Here is a 22,623-nt window from a genome sequence, read left to right as displayed (position 1 = left end):
CTGACGCCTGGGGGTAATTCTAAGGTGAAGAAACCCTAACTAATTGTCTCTTTCAGATTGTGCCAATTGCAGAACTTTACACCAGAATATGGAAACTAATTTAACCTTATAAATCCAAGCAAGGGCTTCAAAATTGTCTTAATTCATACCACACCTGCGTAATGTTTACAAGAATGCATTTGATTCCTTAATCTTACGATCAGCATGCAACAGCCAGGCATTCAGGTCTGGAAACTGCAGTAAATAACAATGTGAATGAGGGTACACATGAGAAAGGTCACATATTAGACCAAGTTTGGTCATCTAATTCAATCATTTCGGACCTGCACATGGTCAGACCATCACTTAGATTTTCACTTAAGGATTCCTATTGGTACAAACGTCCCGCTCGACTAAGCTCCCTTTCTAGGAATTGGAACAGAATAAATATCGAGTCATTCTGTGATACCTTAGCACTTCATCTGCCCACCACTTTTGAGAACTTAGAAGAATTTGAGGAAGCACAACATTCTGGTTGACATCTGCCAGTGATACGCATACCCCCTTACAAGAAATAGAAAAAATCTCAATGCCATGAAGCCTGCAAATGGTTTTCAGAGACTTTAAAGCTTGCTAAATTGGAACTTCGACAAGCTGAACGAAAATGGAGAAATTGTTACATGCCTGAGAGAAAGGAACATCTGAAAGAAACAGTTATAGATTCCTTACCATAGAATTACCCCCAGGCGTCATACTGGATCCAGGGAATTTTTCGTCAGCAGTACCCCTGCACATAGAAAGGTGTCGTCGGTCAGCTCCGCGTTAATCGTTGCCATTGTGGCCGCTTGGATGACGTCGCGGTAGCTACATAGACGCCGCCATCCTGTGCGGACGTCAGTTCTTTCTTTTTATGCGCCAGCCAGCGCAGATCCGGAGAGAACCGTAATTCCAGTCACTTATTGACTGACTTTTTGGCGACTTTTGTCGTCACCGTTTGAGTCTTCAACTCCTGGTGCAGATCAGGGATGCCCGGGTTCAAGGCTTGCGGTTCCTGTAGCCGACTGAAGTCGGTGACGGACCCGCACCGTGTGTGCCTGTTCTGTTTGGAGCGCGACCACGACCCAAAGTCGTGCTCCAACTGCCGGACCATGAATCTGAAATCTTTGCGGGAGCAGTCCCGAAAGCTTCTCGAGGCCCGGCAGTCGGCTCTGCGCCATTCAAGGTCCCGGTCACGTGGGAGGTTGAGGGACCGGTTCAAGTCCCCATCATTCTTCTTTCCAAGTCTTCGCACTCGGAGTCAGGTAAGTTGAAGCACAAGAAGAAGTCGAAGAAGCATCGTCGCTCTTCGACTTCTCCGCGTCCCTCGGCCGACGCGAAGAGGGATGTGGGTGGTACCCCTCCGCACGATGGGTCGACTCCGGGTCTCCCTCCCGGGACCTGGAGCGACCCCCTGCCCAGCGTTGCCAATTTTACAAAGCGATGCATGCGATCTTTGGGCAGCCCGACTCCGCTGGCGTGCCTTCAGGCCCCACGGACTCGGCTGGGGGCCCTGGGCCCATCACGCCGGTGGCTCCGGCACCGCAGGATCCCCTTGGATCCAGGCCTGGATCCTGATCGACGCCTGTCGACCTAATTACACCTCCCCTGGCCCTGATTTCCACCGTCACCACGTCTGCAGCCGACGCCGGCTGTGTCCCCAGCCTGCGTCGACCCCGGCCTCCATCCCGATGTAGACACCGAGCCGGACCAGCATCGACCGACACCAGATCCAGCGCCGACGGGTACTTTTGTGCCCTTGTTCTACCCTGGTTTTTTTTTTTTAGACAAGATTGGCAGCCAGAGAAGGGTGAGGAGGACTGGGTGGGGTCTGGAGACCCTCTTTAACTGACCATTTGGGCTATGAAACAGACTGGCGAGAGGAAATGGGGGAAGCCAGTGGTCTGGATACCTCGCCAGACCGTGGCATGTTGTCTTCTCCTACCGTGGCTACGGAGGAGGGAGCGTCTTACGTAGTGGTGTTGCATACGGAGGCCGAGGCTCTCAGCCTCGAGCTACCTACGGTGGCAGTCAGGACTAACCTCCTGAAAGAGGTGCTTCAACTGGCAGCAGGTTCTTCAGAGCCCCTGCTGCCATTTAATGAAGCCCTATCAGACATCCTTTTGGGCACCTAGTCCAGGCCCAACACAGGGGCTCCTGTGGATAGGTTGATTGCCTGACGCCACCGCCCAGCACCGGGCGACCCCACTCTACTCCCCCAACACCCCACCCCTGGGAGCTTGGGCCTCCACCTCCAAAAGCGCATTCTGTAACGCACCACCTGATAGGGAATCAAAAAAACCGGACCATCTTGGGAAGAAGATGTTTTCTTCCTCCAGCTTGGGACTGCGGTCCGTAAACACCGCATGTCTGTTGGGCCATTACACCCACTCCGTGTGGGATACGGTTGCGCCTCAGTGCCCAGAGGAGGCCCGGGCGGTACTCTGCCGTGCAGCTGCCGAAGGGAGAGACGCAGCGAAGTTTACCATCCGCTGTGGGCTGGATACTGCCGCTTCACTAGGCAGGACGATTTCCATGTAGGTAGCCCTTCGACGCTACACCTGGTTGAGGTCGACGGGTTTTTCAGGGGATGTCCAATCCGGTCTTCTGAACATTCCCTTTGATAGCCTATACGGTGACAAAGCGGACAACGCGCTGGAGCGCTTTAGGTACTCTCAGGCTACGGCCAGGTCCTTGAGCCTCTCCACCGCTCGCCCTGTGCAGTCTGCTTTTCGCCCCTTTCTGGCTACAGAAGGGGTGCCCCGCCACATTCCACCCAGAGCCACAGGCCAACGCAAGCTGTTCAGCCCTTGCAAGGCCGGGGATGTGGGAACAACCGCCATGGTTCTGGGGTCAGTGGGCGGGCAAGTCCACCACAGCCCCCTCTGCAGCAGCCTCCAAACCCTCTTAGTCTGACCTTTCAGGGCCACCAATTGCCAGTGGACGGCAGGATTCACAATCACCTCTCCCACTAGCGCACCATCATGTAAGACAGGTGGGTTTTGCAGATAGTCCGAAGGGGCTACTCCCTCCCCTTCAAGACTACCCCTCCTTCCATGCCACCTCAGTACCATCGCATGTCGGAGAATCATCTGGCCCTTCTCCAATAGGAAGTTTCTGCACTCTTGGCCAAGGGTGCCATCAAGCGAGTTCCTGTCCCAGAAGTAGGTCGTGGTTGCTATTCCCACTACTTTCTGGTGCCCAAGAAGGACAAAGGCCTGCCTCTTATCTTGCATCTCAGGAACGTCAACCGCTTCCTCTGGAAGGAGAAGTTCAAAAAGTTGACGCTAGCTCAGGTCACGTCTCCCCTCGACCCTGGACACTGTATGGTAGCGTTGGACTTGCAGGACGCTTATTTTCACATCCCCGTCCAACCGGCGTTACCTGCGGTTCACGGTAAGCCACAAGCACTTTGTTTACTGTGCTCCCCTTTGGCCTTACTAGCACCCCTCGGGTTTTCACGAAAGTGATGGCGGTGGTCGGAGATCATCTGCGCAGATCAGGTGTTCCAGTCTTCCCCCATCTCGCCGACTGGCTGTTGAAGGCGGGCTCGCCCCAGGCTGTCGTCTCCCATCTCCAGACTACGGCTGACCACCTGCATTCGCTGGGGTTCTCGGTCAATGTGCCAAAGTCACACCTGACTCCCTCTCAGAAGCTCCTCTTCATCGGAGCAGTTCTGGACACAACACAGTTTCGGGTTTATCCTCCCAACAGCGAGTCTGGGATATTTGGGATATGATTCCAATCTTTCAGCCCTGAGTCTGCTGGGCCTCATGCAGGCTGCATCCTGTTGGTGGATCCTGCCAGGTGGCATATGCAGGCTCTGCAGCGGGACCTGAAGTTCCAGTGGGAACAGCATCAGGGGAATCTACCCGATTGCATCCAGATCTCGGAGGGCACTGCACGTCAATTGCAGTGGTGGCTACCAAACCCAGATTGGGTCAGCGGCAGATCCCTCTCCCTTCTCCAACCAGACTTCACAGTGGTGACAGATGCATCACTGCTGGGATGGAGCGGCCACATGGGAGAGGCGGAGATCAGAGGCCTCTAGTCTCCGGCGGAGTACGGGCTCCGCATCAACCTTCTGGAGCTTCGGGCGATCCGTCTTGCACTCAAAGCATTCCTTCCCTCTGTCCAGGGAAGAGTGCTGCAGGTGTTCACAGACAACACCACCGCCATGTGGTACTGCAACAAACAGGGCGGGTGGGGTCGTGGACCCTAAGTCAAGAGGCTCTCTGTCTCTGGACATGGCTGGAACATCAGGGCATTTCCCTGGTGGTTCAACACCTGGCAGGTTCCCTGAACGCCAGGGCAGACGAACTCAGCCGCAAGTGCATGATGGATTACGAATGGTGTCTTCACTCGGAGGTGGCGCAAAGTCTCTTTCAGCAGTGGGGAAAGCCTTGGTTAGATCTATTCGCCACCGAAGAGAACGCGCAATGTCAGCAGTTCTGCACATTGGAATTTCCAAGGCGGCACTTGCTAGGCGGCGCTTTTTTTCGTATGTGGAGTTGCGGTCTTCTATATGCCTTTCCGCCTATACCACTTCTGCCCAGAGTGCTGAAGAAGATCAAGCGTGACTGGACCCAAGTCATTCTTGTGGCTCCGGATTGGGCACGAAGAGTCTGGTATCCCGAGCAGTTACACATGGCCATTGATCCTCCGATCCGACTGCCTCTTCGGGAGGATCTTCTGTCGCAGCAGCAGGGGACAGTCCTCCACCCGAACCTGTCCAGCCTCCAGCTCCTTGCGTGGAGATTGAGCGGCAAAAGTTGACAGCTTTCAACCTTCCTCCCGAAGTCTGTGATGTTATCTTGGCAGCCAGGCGTCCCTCCACTAAGACAGTATACGCCTGTAGATGGAACAAATTTGTGGCATGGTGCACAGCAAAGGCTGCGGATCCCCTTTCCACCCCTCTTTATGAGGTTCACTTGTTCCTTCTTACTTTGGCCCAGCAGGGCTCTGCTCTGGGCACTCTTAAGGGCTATCTCTCAGCCATTTAAGCCTTTCTTAGGCTTCCTGATCAGCCTTCTCTTTTCAAGTCCCCTGTTGTAAATCGTTTCCTTAAGGGTATTAGTCATCTCTTTCCTCCTGTTCCCTGCGTAATGCCTCAGTGGGACTGGGACTTGAACTTGGTTCTTATGTATCTCATGTGTGCTCCCTTTGAGCCACTGCATAACTGTCCTCTCAGGCTTCTGACTTTGAAAACTGCCTTTCTGGTGCCCATCACCTCTGCGCGCAGGGTGAGTGAGCTCCATTCTCTTTCTTCCAAGCCTCCTTTTCTGGCAGTTCATACAGACAAAGTCGTCCTCAGAACTAGACCTTCCTTTATTCCCAAGGTGGTTACTTCTTTCCACATTGGTCAAACCATCACTTTGCCCACCTTCTTTCCGGGCTCCGCATCCTTCAAGAGGAAGACAGGCTCCACTGTCTGGATCCAAAACGTGCGCTTTCCTTCTATTTGGATCACATCAAACAATTCCGAGTGGATGACCAGCTCTTTGCTGGCTACGTGGGTGCCAAGAAAGGTTGGGCCATGCACAAGCGGATCATCTCCAAGTGGGTTGTTTTGTGCATCATAGCTTGCTATTCTTTGTTAAAGAAGAAGCCTCCAATGGGACTGCGCGTCCATTTCACCAGGGCGAAGGCAGCTACCACTGCTTTGGGATGGGTGCACACGTTCACCAAACACTACTGCCTGGACAGCCAAGTCAGGAGAGACCGCTTCTTTGGCCGTTCTGTTCTCCAGGACTTTCTGGTGTGAACTTGGTTCGCAGACCCACCACTGAGGTTGGTATTGCTGGGGTATCTATTCTAAGGTGAGGAATCCATAACTAATTGTCTCTTTCAGATGAACAAGTTACTTACCTTTGGTAACGATATACCTGTAAGAGACATAGATTAGTTATGGATTCCTCACCGCCTCACAGGCCCCCGCAGCCCTCGCAGTGCGGGGGGGGCCCAAGCTCCAAGGGGCCCCCTCGGCACTGCACTCTGGCCGGAGAGATCCTGATTGAGCCCGGAAGGGGCCCCTCTACGTACAGTGCAGGGAGGCCCCCTCACTTTTCGTTATGCCAGTGCGCCTCACCCATCCTCCCTGTTCTGCGAACTGACTTCTAGGGCAAGGGACTACCTTTCAGGGCCCTATTGTTCGTGCACCCGTAGTCAGTGTCGTACATGGCTCTGTGCTTCTGGCATGGAATGTTGTGTAAAACAACTGACGTCAGCGGGGCGGTGTCTAACAAGCTACCGCAACGTCATCCCAGCGACCACGACGCCAACGACGAACGTGGAGCCGACAGACGCCACCTTTCGACGCGCGCGGATACTGCTGACCAAAAATTCTCCAGATCCAGTCTGACGCCTGGGGGTAATTCTAAGGTAAGGAATTTATAACTAACCTATGTTTCTTACAGATATATCGTTACCGACTGCTTTAGTTGTTGCTGCAAGGTTTCTATAGGAAGGCAAAGCATACTAAATAGTGGTATACCTGAAAGTTGACTTCAAGCTATGCTGGGACTTACCATTACAAAAATGTCTGAGGTTTTGCTCTGTGGTGCTCCGATACGTCAGAAGGGTTCGGTTTTGTATTCTTCATCGGCAGCCTAGGTATAACAAACTGTTGAATTGAAATCATATTTTCCCACTTTGTAATACACAATAGGTTTAATGGATGGCATACAGACAATAGGACCTACAAGCGCAATATCAGTAGAATCAGACATTTTTCCCCTTTTGAAATATAGTCCAGAGAGTACTAGAACAGACCATTCCTTTAGCAAGGCAGATTTAGTTTTCTTGCAGTTAAATTAGAACATGACCCTCCTCATATTTCCCACTTTGGTCACAATTCTGTGTTGATTAAATAAAGCAGTACCCAATTATTCAAAGTCCCAGTGGAAGAGACATTTAGATTCAAATGACAAAGATTTTAGATAAATCAAAGGGAACAATTGCAAACATTCATTTAATTTGACAGGCGATAGAGAATGCTAAAGAGATGTAGAAATGTATAAACTTTCTACATATAGATTGAGCAAAATGCTACAGAAATTAGAAAAATCTGCTTGCCCCATTTGGTGCTGTGCACTGAGGTCACAAAAGATGTTAGCGTTTTAGGTATATCAGAGCTCTGATATCACCAGGTACAAGTTGTACCGGCATGGTATCATGCTGGAAAGAGTGGCAACTTTTGTGTAAGTTAAGGATTCTTAATTACTTTTTTAACCAATAACTGTCGACGTCTACTAAACAGTTACCCTCTGGGGAAATATGAATTTGTGAAACATTAATTACATAATCTTCTGGCATATTAGTCCACAGCAGATTGGCATACGCATGTCCTCCAAAAAATTACTGAAAATAGATCACTGAAAACGTACTCAATGCCATTTATAACTCGGAAACATGAATGGCATACAACTGCAACATAACAGTCAAGGGTGTTGTAAACCGTGAGCCAGAATGACGGCACAGTGCTTAAGTCAGTAGTATGTGTGAGTGGAAAAAAATTCAACCAGGCACGTTTCAAATAGCGCTATGCAAAAGGTTCAACTGCAACAAAGGTTTGTTTCAGATTAACATCGAGGTTAAATCTCAACTGTAATATTGTTCAATGAATATGTTCAGTCTGAAACGATTGTCATTGACATTTTCACCCTATCAAGTACTAAATGTGGCGTGCGTCATCGGGACAAACTCTGCTACGGCCAGTTCCAAGCTCAGCTGTGAAAGGAGGAGGGTTATGTGTGGGGCTAGCTAACCCACTATGAAGAAAAATCCTAGCTAAAGAAACGTCAACCAAAGACCAAAATATATCCCCGCTTTGGGTAGAGAGCAATCTCCTTCACGGAGAGCTATGACGCATTGTGGTGAAAGCCAGAGATCCTTGGAAGCCACAAAGCTGATTCACCTGCTTTCGACTAAGACCATCACAATTGGGACATGGAACATGAGGACAACACCCGAGGCAGGCAAGACAGCCCAGGTGGAAGCAGAGATTAAAAAATACAACTTTTCCCTGCTTGGCATCAGAGAGACTAGATGGACAGAGTCTGGAGATAAAACAATGGCTTCAGGAGGAATGAGGCTGGATGCTGGACATGAGGAAGAGAACACTCAACACACTCAGGAGTAGCAATGATGTGAACGCCAGAGGCCAACAGAGCCTTGATTGGACAGAAAGTCCATGGTCCCATTATAATCAGTGACCTTCTGCAAAAAGGAAAATAGGATCAACATGAATGTTATCCAGTGCTATGCACCTAAAAATGACAGCACAAAAAAGAGAAAATAACAATTTTACAACAGACTCTAGTACATCCTGGAGAAATGTCTTGAGAGAGATCTCACCTACTGATTGGAAGCGACAACACTGGGTATGAAGTAGTCCTGGACAACCATTGCCATGGCGACATGAACAAGAACGGTGAAAGGCTCACAGATCTCTGAGCCCTGAAAATTCTGGGAAAAGATGGTAGTGTATTTGCACACAAAAGAACATGCAAGGCAACATGGGTATCACCAGACAATTCAACAGAGAATCAGATTGACCAGGTCTGAATTGCCATAAAGGTCCAGAGGTCCCTGCAGGATGTGAGAGAGATGAGAAGGGTGGAAGTGGCGTCAAACCATCACCTTGTTGTGGCCAGGCTAAAGCTGAAGAAAGCATGGATGGAACCGGCAAACTAACCCCAGCGATATAACTGCACAGAAACAGAGTGAATACTCAGTCACCCTCAGTAACATGTTTGAAGTCCTGCAAGAACTAAAGGATGACAGAGACACAGTAGAAAGTCAGTGGGAGGAGATCAAAGAAACAGTGATGTCAATCAGCCCGAAGGTACTGGGTCAAAAAAACTATCATCAAGAATGGATATCAACAGAGGATCACCTCAAAATCCCCAAAAAGAAAGGAAAAGAACACTGCAGTCAACACCAGCCGAACAAGAGCAGAGAAAGCAAAAGCTAGAGGCGCATACACCGAAACCAACAAGGAAGCAAAAGAAGCTTAAGAGCAGACAGGCGAAGGTTTGCTGATGGTCTTGCCACAGAAACACAGGAAGGAGCAAGCCATGGAACATAAAAAGAACTCTACGACATAACAAGAAAACTTTCCAACAGATACAGCAAACCCGAAAGACTCGTTAAAGACAAACTTGGGAAGACAATCATGGGTAAAGGACGCCAACAATGAAGATAGGTGGAGTACTTTGAAGAACTGAGGAACCACCCTGTGCTGCACTCTCCATCCTACATACAGCCATTTGACAAGGACTTGCCAGTCCACTGGAGTAGACAAGGAAAGAAATACAGCAAGCCATCAAACGTGCGAAATGGGAAGGCAGTAGGACCTGACAGCATTCCTGCTGAGGCACTGAAGGCAGACAGTGAAACATAATATGCTCTACCAGGCCTTGAAAAATCATAATAATGTTACCAGACCTGCAGGTCTATTGACTTGAATAATCTACCCGACCTGAATGTAATGGTCTTGATCCATAAACTGGTCTCAAATTATGTGATCCTGGGCAAATATTTTAAATTCACAGAGTCACCATTTTCTTTATTATCACATTTGTGAGCAGCATCAAATATGAGTTTAGCATGTCAGCTGTACCGAAACTTCTTGTTTGATTTAATAGAGTACACATTTGCTCCATATGCAATACAAATCTAACCACAGATAGGATACACATGACCCCTGACTTGCCTCTTAGTTCATTAACAGCATTTCATCAATGTGGGGGGCAGGAATGTTTCTCAGTTCAGGTTTAAAAACTCATGTTTAATAAAGCTATAACTAAAGCATGAAGTGGTAGCACACTGCCATTTGCAGTCAGCATATTTTCCTTTGAAATTGCCACCAAATTTCCTACTGACATGCAGTTATATAGGGTACAAACAATGTTTGGAAGTTGAGTTTATGCAAATACTTACCATTGGCACATGACCAAGTAAAGTGTTCTTATTTGTTTTGCTCCCATTTAAATCTTTGTTTTCTAATTCCTGATATATTTTGAAATGTTTGGACTATTGATTTACAAGCTTTTAGAATGTTGTGTTAGAAAACAAACTGATAGCCTTTTGTTTCACAATGATTGTCAGACAGCTCAATTTACAAGATCCTCCAACTGCAGTAAGAGACAGAAAAGAAAACACGATTTTCCAGGTTAAAATGAGCAGCAGTTAGTAACAAGCGTTTGCAATGCAATTGGTCTCGCATTTGTGAGAGTTAAAGCTATTGGCGTTGTAAATGACAATGTTTTTTACTTACGTTTTTTTGTTTGCAGTGGAGGGATCATTTAGAAAACGCGAGTTAGAGCTACTGGGGTTGTAAATATTTTTTACTTATGTGTTGTGGAGTGGATGTATGTGGTGTGCAGTGGAATTTTGTAGATTGTAATTATGTGATATTTAGAGTATTGAATAATGTGGACTGGGATTGTGTGTTATGGAAAGTAATTATGTGGTATGGTATTTTGTGTTGTGGAGTGTTAAGTAGTGGAGTTTAATTATGTTGTGTGTACTGTTGATATGGAATCATGTGGTGTGGATTGAATGTATGTAGGGCCAGATGAATGACCATTGGAAATTGGAACCCGCAAATTGCGCCAAATTGCGAGTTGCAATTTGCGAGTCGCAATTTCCAATGTACAACAGTGTCTGACTCACTGTTTACGATTCCCAATGGGGTCGCAAATTGCATGCTTCAAATATTAATGAGGCGGTCGCAATTTGTGACCCCATTGGAAATGGCTAGCACCCCCAGGGATGGTGGCCTGCTGGGGTCAGCAGACCTCCATGTCTGGGACTGCTTTTAAATAAAGCAGTTTTTTTAAATGCAGCCCATTTTCCTGGAAGAAAAACGGGATGCATTTAAAAAATAAAAATCTAACTTTTCATTTTTTAAGGGCAGGCAGTAGTCCGTGGGACAACTGCCTGCCCTTAAAAACACGTTAGCGCATGCATTCCCAAAGGGGAAGAGGTCCCCCGGGGACCCCATCCCATTTGCGAGTGCTTTCCACCCTTCTGAGAAAGGTGGCAAACTGCGAGTGTTGCGGTCGCAAAACATTCTTACATGGCTTTTGGAGTCGCTATTAGGAAGGGAATGCCCCTTCCTAATACCAAGTTGCTAAAGCCTATTTTGCGAGTCGCAAATTGTTTATGACTTGCAACATAGGGTTAGTACAAAGCCCACAGGTTTTTTGCATGTGCAAACGGGCCTAAAACCCGTTTGCGCATGCAAAAATCCGTCATACATCTGGCCCATGGTGTATTATGTAATTGTGTGGCGTGTAACTGTGTGGCGCTGAGTGAAATTTTGCTGACTGGAATTATGTGGCATTTGTGGAATGTGTTTGTCGATTGTTGCTATATGGTATAGATTTATTTTAAGTGGGGTGTATTAATGTGGTTGTGATTAGAGTGTAGAGTTGAATTATGATGTGCTAAGTGGCATTATGGCTAGTGTCATTATGCTAGGTCTTTTTTTGAATTGTGTGCTGCTTAATTATATGGTGTGGAATTGTAAGGTGTGTGTAACAGTAAACAAAGTTAATATTGTATGAAAAATACTTTTTGCATACAATGACCTTGCTGGTTACTTTCTGGGTAGACACTCTTGGGTGTTTCAAGTGGTGAGAGGCATGAAAATGTGGCATCCAGCCCCTGATGAAAGTGTGACAACAGGGGGATGCTCCCACTTGCACTCCAGTTTGAGAGACTTAACATGAAACTTCAAACATTCGAGAGTGTTTACACAAAAATTGACAAACAAGGTCATTGTATGGAAAAGGTTTTTTCGAATAAATATATCCCTTTGAATTCCAGGATATTTACCTGAAAAGGAGCTTAAGAGAACGGGATCGCTAGTACTGAGTAAGGCCAGACGACCCTTACTGGGCGGTAAAAGTGGCCAAAACATGTCGACATAGAAGCAGTAAGGAGAGACAAAGGGGTCCTAATTATCCCCTAGATCATCTGCATTTCAAAATGTTTAATCCTATCTAGAAAACCCATGATTAAAGATTTTTGAAGGGTATTCCTGAGGTAGTTTTACACTTAGACTATCATTGTCTGTTTATATGTAGTTTACTGAGTGGATCCCAACACATATGTTTGTATTGTTTCCCCCCACCCTTTGTGCCATCCCAGGCGTTGGTCTGCGCAGGGATATTGTAGCAGCCCTACGATGAAGCATGCCACTATCTAGTGGGCGAGTGCAATTTTAAAAAACCTTACATTTTTCCAGAGAGTTGTGTGTTTCTACATATACCTACCTCTTCCTCTTTTTGTGGATATTGACACTGATATTTCACCAATGACATTTACATAGCAAAACATTTTCATAAAAATCTCCAGGAAAGAATAAAACCATAATTAAACAAAAAAGTAAAATATGCATTGTATGTTCCTTAAATTCAACCACCTTCAGAAGCATTTCCATACTAAAAAAAAAATACATTCCTGCTGACCTCCTCCTTCCAATGACAATGAAGTACTTTACCCACGAGCCTGTTCTTTACTTCCCTTATGTTTTTGTCATCACTGGGGGTAATGCCCCCTAAAATCTATATTCCTGGCTACTGCCCTGCTTCTCGGACTCTATACAGGAAATGTGTGCATATGTTGTGTATGTGCAAGAGACTCTTATGCATGCATGTCTTAGTTCCACTTCTTGGGTCCCTCCTATAGCTAAATCATTCTTGGTGCCATGTATTTCTTTCATGTGCGCAGTATAGTCAGGACCATCGGGGAGAAATAATGGAACAAACAAATACTATGCATCTAGTGTCAGGGGCAGAGAGGCTCTCAGAAATATTCTCTACGGATGTCCCTATACTGGTGAAAATTGAGAACTGGGAGAAGCCAGGGGGGTTGTGGTGAGGAGGGGACACTGATGCACATCCTCTGGTCATGCCAGAGGATGTGCTTCTGGGTAATGATCTTGCAGAGGGTGGAGGTCATGACTGGTTCGGCTATAACTTACTGCCCTGAAGTGGTCCTGTTGGGTCGCCTGGCCCGACAAATTCCTATTGTACGGACCAAGATGACAATTTCTCTTTCACCTGTTCCCAAGATCAAAACAAACTCTTAAGAATGTTGGGGGCAGAGTGGCTCTCCGTCGGAACAGATGTGGCAGGGGAGGCTGTGGTAAACCCTGGGAATGAAGAAATTAGCTTCTATAGTGTGTGGAATGGACAGGGACTTTACCAAACAATGGGGCCCGCTACTTATCTATTTTAGCACAGACTACAACAAACTCTCTTGTCCTAAGTGACTCCGAGCGCTGAGCATCCTTGATGACTGCAAAGTCGATAACTACAATTCTGCAATGTACCCGTCCAACAGGCGGAATATTGACACAAGCACCTTAGGCAGTGTGGTAAACACAGACTTTGAGGTGTGATTAGGGAGCAACGAACATTGGGAGGCGGTGGGAAGAGGGGAGTGTTTTAGGTGGAGAACAGGGCTACGGGGTGGCAGGGATGAGATTGATATAGGTCATGCAACATTATAAGAAAAACAATGTGATCTCGAAGCACGGGTCCCAAACGGGATTGTAAAGCAGATCTTGAAATTGTAAATAAAAACATATTCAAACTTAATTAACTATGCACATCTGAAAGAAACACGTTAGATTCCTCACCTTAGAATATCCCCAGGCGTCAGGCTGGATCCTGAAAGATTTTTGTAGCAATACCCCTTGCGCGTCGCTAGGCGTTGTCTGCGGCTCCACGTCCGTCGTTGGCGTCGTGCGCTGGAATGACGTCGGAGTACTTAGACGCCACCCTCGCGCGCTGACGTCAGTTCTTCTTTTTTCCGTGCCAGACAGCGCCGATCCGGGAAGAGCTTACCCCTTAGTCAATTTTTGACTAAACTTTTTTGACTCTTTTGGTCTTCTGTCGACTCTACTCTGGTGCCGGTAGGATGCCTGGGTTTAAAGCCTGTGACTCCTGTCATCGTCTGATGTCGGTGACGGAACACCATCGGCGGTGCCTTTACTGCCTGGGGGCCGACCACGACACGGAGTCGTGCCTCGATTGTCAGGCCTTGACCTCGAAGGCTAGGCGGGAGCGGTCCCGTAAGCTTCTCGAGCTTCGGCACTCGGCTCCGCGCCGGTCAAGGTCCCGGTCCAGGAGGAGGTCCAAGGACCGGTCGCGGAGTCGCAGCCACCATCATCGCTCGTCGGGCTCGAAGTCTTCGGGTAAGTCGAAGCGATCAAAGAAGTCCAAGAGGCGACACCGCTCTTCAGACTCCCTTCGCCGAACGCGACTCGGCCGAGGGTCAGGGTGGTTCCACCCCCGCGGCTCCGCAGGAGCCGCGTCCATCCCCATACCCGCCAGTCCCTGGGACTGACGCGACTCCGGCGGAGGTCAGTGCTTTCCTCTCGGCCATGAGGGGCCTGGCTCCGCCGTCGACGCCTGCCGGCGCGCCTTCAGGCCCCGCGGGCTCGACTGGGCGACCTTGCGTGCCGGCAGCTCCGGCCCAGTCGGCGACTTCGGTCCAGACACCGCAGGTCCACGAGGGATCCAGGCCTGGATCTCTGCCGGCGCCGGTCGACCTCACGACGCCTTCTCCGCCAGCACCGGTACCACCTCCGGCGCAGTCTCCGGACGACGCCGTTCCCCAGTTTAGCCCTGGTCCGGGCCGCTCGACGCCGCTTCCGACGCCGATGGATGAGGAATTCATCTACCGCCCGGCTCCGATCGTTCCTCCTGTTTATCAGGAATCGGATGACAGGGGCGACTGGAAGGGGTTTGAGGACCCTATGGCCAGACAGGGCCAACTTTCTCAGGACTGGGCAGATGAACTGGGGGATGCCAGTGGTCTGGACACCTCCCCGGACGCTGGTTTCATCTCTCCTCCAACTGTGGCCTCGGAGGAAGGTGCTGTTTTCTCAGTGGTGCTGCGCAAGGCGGCCGAAGCCTTGGGGCTCGAGTTGCCTGCTGTGGCCGTGAGGACTAACATCCTCACAGAGGTGCTTCAACCGTCAGCAAGCTCCACAGAGCCTCTGCTGCAGTTCAATGAGGCCCCCATAGACGTTCTGCAGGGCACTTGGTCCAAGCCCTCCACAGTTCCTCCTGTGGATCGGAACGTGGCCTGGCGTCACCGCCCTGCTCCGGGCGACCCCAGTTTCCTGTCCCAACACCCCACCCCCGAGAGTCTGGTTATCGAGGCCTCAACTTCCCAATCCTCCTTCCCATCCGCTCCTCCGGATCGGGAATCCAAGAGGCTGGAACAGTTCGGAAAGAAGCTGTTCTCTTCCCTGAGTTTGGGCCTGTGGTCTTTGAACACCGCTTGCCTCTTGGACCGTTTCTCCCACTCTCTGTGGGATGCGGTGGAGGATGTGCTGCCCTTGTGTCCGGAGGAGGCCCGGACACGGCTCTCCCAGGCGCTTGCTGACGGGCGAGATGCAGCACGACATGCCATACGGTGTGGACTAGACACCACGGACTCACTGGGTAGGGCGATTCCACCACGGTGGCGCTCCGGCGCCACGCCTGGCTGCGGTCCACGTCTTTCTCGGGGGATGTCCGGAGTACCCTCATGGATATGCCCTTTGATGGCACTTGCCTTTTTGGTGAGAAGGCGGATAGTGCGCTGGCTCGTTTTAAGGACTCCCGGGCTACGGCCAAGTCCTTGGGTCTCTCGGCCCCGCGGCCGCAAACTTCCGCCTTTCGTCCCTTTCGTGGCCAAGGAAGGGGCGCCTCCTCACGTCCGCCTAGCCACCGGCCGCAGAACCAACCTGCACGCGGTCGCGGACGTGGATCCCGCCGTGGCGGTACTGGAGGACAACGTGCCGGTCAGTCCACATCCACCCCGGCAGCATCCGCCTCAAAGCCCTACTAGTCCGAGCTTTCAGGCCCATTTCACGCCAGTGGGCGGCAGAGTTCGCCATAACCTGCTCCACTGGCGATCCATCACATCGGACAGGTGGGTGCTGCAAATCGTCCGAAGGGGCTACTCCCTCCCCTTCGAGACGACCCCTCCAGCCATGCCCCCGCAGTGCCACCGTACGTCAGAGGATCACTTGAATCTTCTGCGGGAGGAAGTTACGGCCCTCTTGGCCAAAGAGGCCGTCGAGTGCGTTCCTGGTCCAGAAGTAGGCCGTGGTTGCTATTCCCACTACTTTCTGGTTCCCAAGAAGGGAAAAGGGGGCCTACGCCCTATCTTGGACCTCAGGAGCGTCAACGCCTTCCTCCGGAAGGAACGGTTCAAGATGCTAACTTTAGCTCAGGTTCTGGCTGCCCTAGACCCTGGAGACTGGATGGTAGCGTTGGACTTGCAGGACGCCTATTTTCACATCCCCGTCCTGCCGGCCCACCGGCATTACCTGCGGTTCACGGTGGGTCAGGAGCACCTTCAGTTCACCGTGCTCCCCTTCGGCCTCACCAGTGCCCCTCGGGTGTTCACGAAAGTGAAGGCGGTGGTCGCAGCTCATCTGCGCAGATGGGGGGTTCCAGTCTTCCCCTATCTCGACGAATGGCTGTTTGCAGGCGGGCTCACCCCAGCAAGTCGTCTCCCACCTCCAAACTACGGCCGACCTCCTGCATTTGCTGGGGTTCTCCATCAATGTGCCGAAGTCGCACCTGAGACCCTCCCAGAAGCTCCTCTTCATCGGAGCGGTTCTCGATTCGGCGCAGTTCCGGGCCTATCCTCTGGAACAGCGGGTCCAGGATATTCAGGCTCCGATTCCCATCTTTCGGCCTCTATCCTGGGTTTCGGTCAGGTTGGTGCTGCGGCTTCTGGGGCTGATGGCCTCCTGCATCCTGTTAGTGCATTACGCCAGGTGGCGAATGCGGGCTCTGCAGTGGGACCTGAAGTTTCAGTGGGCCCAGCATCGAGGCAACCTGTCTGACCATGTCTTGATCTCGGAGGGCACGGCGAAACAGTTGCAGTGGTGGCTCACGGACCCCGATTGGGTCAGGGGCAGATGCCTCTCCCTACCCCAACCGGAGCATGTAGTAGTGACGGACGCGTCCCTCCTGGGATGGGGGGGGCCATATGGGAGAGGCGGAGATCAGAGGCCTCTGGTCTCCGGCGGAGTCTCACCTCCATATCAATTTGTTGGAGCTGAGAGCGATCCGGCTTGCACTAAAAGCCTTCCTTCCCTCTGTCCGGGGAAGTGTCGTGCAGGTGTTCACGGACAACACCACCGCCATGTGGTATTGCAACAAACAGGGCGGGGTGGGGTCGTGGACCCTTTGTCAAGAGGCTCTGTGCCTCTGGACATGGCTGGAACATCAGGGCATCACCCTGGTGGTTCAACATCTGGCAGGCTCTCTGAACGCCAGAGCAGACAAACTCAGCCGCCGGTGCATGATGGATCACGAATGGCGTCTGAACTCGGACGTGGCGCAAGGTCTCTTTCTGCAGTGGGGAGAGCCTTGGTTAGATCTATTCGCCACCAAAGAGAATGCGCAATGTGAGCAGTTCTGCGCGTTGGAATTTCCAAGGCGGCACTCGCTCGGAGACGCTTTTCGTCACGAGTGGAGTTGCGGTCTGTTGTACGCCTTTCCGCCTATACCACTTCTGCCCAGAGTGCTGAAGAAGATCAGGCGAGACCGGGCCCAAGACATCTTAGTGGCTCCGGATTGGGCACGAAGGTACTGGTATCCCGAGCTACTCAGTATGTCAATCGATCCTCCGGTACGACTGCCTCTTCAGGAGGACCTTCTGTCGCAGCAGCAGGGTACGGTCCTCCACCGACCCTGTCCAGTCTCCACCTCCATGCATGGAGATTGAGCGCAACAGTTGATGCCATTTGACTTGCCTCCTGAAGTCTGTGACGTCATTCTGGCAGCCAGGCGTCCCTCCACAAAATCGGTATACGCCTGCAGGTGGAACAAATTTGTGGCATGGTGCACAGCAAAGGCTGTGGATCCCCTTTCCGCCCCTAGGGCTCTGCTCTGGGCACCTTGAAAGGTTATCTTTCTGCAATCTCTGCTTTCTTACGGCTTCCTGATCAGCCTTCTCTTTTCAAATCCCCTGTTGTTTCGCGTTTTCTTAAAGGCATTACTCACATGTTTCCTCCTGTCCCCTTCGTAATGCCTCAGTGGGATTTGAATCTTGTCTTGACCTTTCTGATGTGCGCTCCCTTTGAGCCTCTTCACAATTGTCCCCTTCGTCTTCTGAATCTTAAGACTGCTTTCCTGGTAGCTATCACCTCGGCTAGACGGGTGAGTGAGCTCCAGGCTCTGTCATCTAAGCCACCCTTTCTTTCTGTTCATCCGGACAAGGTGGTCCTCCGGACTCGTCCTTCTTTTCTTCCAAAAGTGGTGACCCCCTTTCACATCGGACAATCGGTCACTTTGCCCACCTTCTTTCCGCCTCCGCATCCTTCGAAAGAGGAAGAGAGGCTCCACCATCTGGACCCAAAACGGGCGCTGTCCTTTTATTTGGACCGCACCAAACAGTTCCGGGTGGACGACCAACTTTTTATTGGATACGTAGGTGCTAAGAAAGGGAGGGCTGTACACAAGCGGACCATCTCACGGTGGGTCGTCTTGTGTATAAAGGTTTGTTACTCCTTGGCGAAAAAGGACCCTCCTGTTGGGCTGAGAGCCCATTCCACCCGGGCCACAGCGGCGACTACTGCCCTGGGACGGGGAGTTCCCTTGCAGGACATCTGTCAGGCAGCGACATGGGCCTCTCTGCACACGTTCGCCAAGCACTATTGCCTGGACAGCCAAGTCCGGAGAGATGGCTTCTTTGGCCGTTCTGTTCTCCAGGACTTTCTGGTGTGATCTTGGTTCGCAGACCCTCCGCCGGGGTTGGTATTGCTGGGGTATCTATTCTAAGGTGAGGAATCTAACTAACATGTTTCTTTCAGATGAACAAGTTACTTACCTTTGGTAACGATGTATCTGTAAGAAACATTAGTTAGTTAAATTCCTCACCGACCCACCCATCCTCCCCGCTCTGCGAACCGACATCTAGGGTTAAGGTCATCCTGTTCAGGGCCCTAGACTTTTTTGGCACCAGTGTCGGTCTCTTGCATGGCTCTGCGTTCCTGGCGCGGAAAGCTACGTACAAGAACTGACGTCAGCACGCGAGCGCGGCGTCTAAGTACTCTGACAACGTCATTCCGGCGCACGACGCCAACGACGGACGCGGAGTCACAGACGACGCCTAGCGACGCGCAAGGGGTATTGCTACCAAAATCTTTCCGGATCCAGCCCGACGCCTGGGGATAGTCTAAGGTGAGGAATCTAACTAACTAATGTTTCTTACAGATACATCGTTACCGAAGGTAAGTAACTTGTTCTTTACTAACACACTTGAAGGTCATCCATGCTTCCACGTAGTTATTATTCATACCATGATACCTATTTTCCCCGCAGACAAATTGTATCTCCCTGCAAGTACGACTTATGCAATTCCTTTCAGCCTGGAAGGACCGTTGGTCCCTTGAAACCTTTCTTCAGAAAACAGGATGTCACTTTTTCCCGTCTTTATAGCCATCCTTTATGAACGATCAGTTTAAGCCAAGAAGCTTTGGGGGAAGGATGGGCCCTAAATGTACCTTAACATAAGGGACACAATCAGTCGGAGGAGGGGAATAATTGTTTATCCTGTTTCAAAAGCTGCCTATGTCAGATGGAACTAGAGTTCTTCACGAAGGTGTCTAGACAACACACTATCAAAAAGAGGAATATCAGAAGAATTATGTGGTTGTTCAGATATGACTTAACATACTGGGTTTCACAGACTCCCAGGACGAGGGAGGGGTTATGGGCAACCAGATGGGCTTTTTCGTGCTACGAAGTTTCGAAATAATTTAGGGAGAATAGTGTCTTGGCTGGAACTGGCAGTTGGAAGGCAAGAGTTTGTGTATAGGAGTGGGGGTGGGGGTGGGGTAGGGGACACCGGTGGTCACTGACACACACTTCCTCTATGACAGAGTAGTGCACCAGGGAAAATTATTAATCGCCATGCCACATCCTAATCAAACGTGGGAAACAGACATATTTAGCATCCCTAGTAGCAGTGACATCAGAAAACAGCATCAGATCTAAGGGTACCTCAGACTGTAAAGTAGCAAGACACTTATTTCACATGCTTAACTAGCCTCTTAAGTCACTCACGTTTATAAAGTTCTTCCTAACGAACAGTATTAAAACAAGGAAGAGCGAGCGTGGCAGTTAAAGAAGTTCGATTCTACAAAGGTGAAATGCGAATTTAGTGTTTCAGCTGTTTTTTGCAGCTGTTAAAAGACAATGCTCCTAGTGACTGTGCCAAAACTGGAAGTGTAAGACTGTGGCATGAGTTCCATTTAATCTAGGCATGTTAGATCGCTGGCTCTGTAACAAACATTAGTAACTTTGCTGGCGCTGTAAAATGCACAATGCGCTAACATATTTTATGGTGGGGAAGATGGTCCAAAATACTATACTCCCATTTCCTTCATCGTCACAAGGTTGCTTACTGTTTCACTCAAAATCTAAAAAAATGTTCCTTCCCAACACTCAAAAAAACACTTCTCCACACACACAATCCTAAATCATCTCACCTCAACCCTCCTTCTCCCACCTAGGGTATTGTTGCCCAATTATTATGCAGAGATCATCTTGATTTCATTAAAGACAAACAGAGGCTACCATTATGCAAATACTTTTATTTGCTGCCCAAAACATGCAGCCCTTTAAAGAATGTAAGTACATCATAATAAGTAGAATGTTGACAACATGACGAGTAGACTGTAGGCTCTCATCTTCCTCGTGGGCTGCGATGACACAGCTGAACAACTTGAAGAAACTCCAGAAAATCCATTTAGTCTTTAATATTGTTATCTGAGGATAAGAAGGCACATTGTATAGTGAAATGTCTAAGGACTATTAAAGTAATGTACAATAATGTATTACAATAGTAATCTAAAAGCAGAAAAAAAAATACTAATACATCAAAGATGTAAACAAAATTGAACCCAAACCTCTTCAGGGAGAGGAGGGTGGGATAATGTTAGCCTCCGTTTGTCTTTAATGAAATCAAGATTCTCTCTGCATAATAATTGGAGAATCGTCATTTCATTACAAGACCGGAGGCTACCATTATGCATGTTTAAACTTAGAGAAGGTAGCTGCGTTAGACCAATCTGCTGCTTTAAGTATTTCGGGATGAGAACATCCTGCCCAGAATACTTTGCTAGCCATTGCACCCCTTGAAGAGTGAGCTCCAAATTTAGATAGGTCTATTCCAGCTTCATGCATAATCATCCGTATCCACCTGGCAAGGGTCACTGAGCATACAGGTCTAAAAGGTCTCACATAAGATAAAAGGGGTTGATCGCAAACAATAGCTCTGAAATTTGAAATCTTGTTTTCATAGCATTTCATACAATTTACGACACACAGTTATTCACATTCATGGAAGTAAGGATAAAAGATGGATTCAGACATTGTTTTCGTTCTTTTCCAGATGTCAAAATGGACCCCTTCAGATGAGTAAAATCTGTTAGAAATTTCCAGTGCTCTAATATCAGAAACCCTTCTAAAGGAAATTAGGCATAGGAGAGTAGCCAGTTTCATTGAGATCCTTTTAAGGGAGAGTGCTTAGTTGGCAGGCCAGGAAAGGAAGAGATTAAAAATAAGATTAACATCCCAAAGGGAATGGTAACGTGCCTTTGGAGGTCTTCTTAGTCGAATACCCTTCATAACTCTTTTGACAAGGGAGTTGCTACCGATGGCAAGGTTATTAATGAGAGCGTGACCTTAAGAAATTGCAGATCTATAGCAATTGATAGTTCTAAAGGAAAGACCTGAATCAAAGAGATGAGCAAGATAGTTAGCTATTTGTTGAAGAGGACAAAGTACGGGATCCAAATCCCTCTCCGCGCACCAACAAGACCATTTTCTCCAGATGCCCTTGTATCTTTTTCTTGTACCTGGAGCCCATGAATCTTCCAGTAGGCTTTTAGCTTCTCTTGAAAGATCAGAATATCTTCCTGAATTCCTGATAGCCTCCAAGCAAGAAGGTTCATTTTCCCTTCTAAGACTAAAGGGTGTTCTTCTCCGTCTGGATCCTTGAGAAGGCCCAGGAATGAGGGAATAAGAAGAGGGAAGTCTACTGCTAACTTCATCCCCCCCGGAAACCAAACCTGGGATTTCCAGAAGGGGGTTATCAGAATGATTGAGCAAGACTCGAGTCTGACCTTCCACAATAGTCTCTGAATCATTGAGAAGGGGGAAAGGCGTAAGCCTTGAACCCTTCCCAAGACTGGAGAAATGCATCCACTCCTGATGCTTATGGGTCCGGTCTCCAACTGAAGTATCTCTCCACTTGGTGGGTCAACCTGCTGGCAAATAGGTCTAATTGTATCGGGCCCCAAAGCTCTTGGATCTGTGAGAAGATCTCCGGGTTCAATTTCCAATCGCTTGCATCGTGGAGGAAACGTGAGTTCCATTCTGCTCTCACATTCTGGCAGCCAGGGATGTATTCTGCTCTTATGGTAATCTTGTGTTCCCAGCAAAAATACCATATTCTTTGGCCAAGGTCTGACAGGTGTTTTGATCTTGCGCCCCCAAGGCAATTTATATAAGAGACAGCTGAGAAGTTGTCTAAACGTATCAGTATATTTGAGTTTTTTAAAACTTCCTTGAA

At 49.2% G+C, this 22,623-nt stretch overlaps 1 protein-coding gene across 7 annotated transcripts in view; it reads right to left on the bottom strand.

Annotated features, from left to right (window-relative positions):
• The window catches only part of INO80C (INO80 complex subunit C), a 199,107-nt gene that overhangs the window by 140,750 nt on the left and 35,734 nt on the right, over positions 1 to 22,623 (bottom strand). For 3 of the 7 annotated variants that reach the window (XM_085606854.1, XM_085606853.1, XM_085606849.1), the window contains one exon: positions 6,543 to 6,623. The exons of 1 other annotated variant lie outside the window; for it this stretch is intronic. In XM_085606854.1, the coding sequence (XP_085462980.1) occupies positions 6,543 to 6,545 (3 nt within the window). In that variant the 5' untranslated portion in view covers positions 6,546 to 6,623. Of the gene's footprint in view, positions 1 to 6,542; positions 6,638 to 9,957; positions 10,152 to 22,623 lie in introns of all 7 variants that reach the window. 3 more of the 7 variants (XM_085606851.1, XM_085606852.1, XM_085606850.1) reach the window with 2 other exon arrangements.

The sequence above is a fragment of the Triturus cristatus genome, chromosome 5_2, assembly GCF_964204655.1.
Source record: "Triturus cristatus chromosome 5_2, aTriCri1.1, whole genome shotgun sequence".
NCBI lineage: Eukaryota > Metazoa > Chordata > Amphibia > Caudata > Salamandridae > Triturus > Triturus cristatus.
Note: the sequence above shows the minus strand (reverse complement) of the source record. Positions and strands in the feature narration are given on the sequence as shown.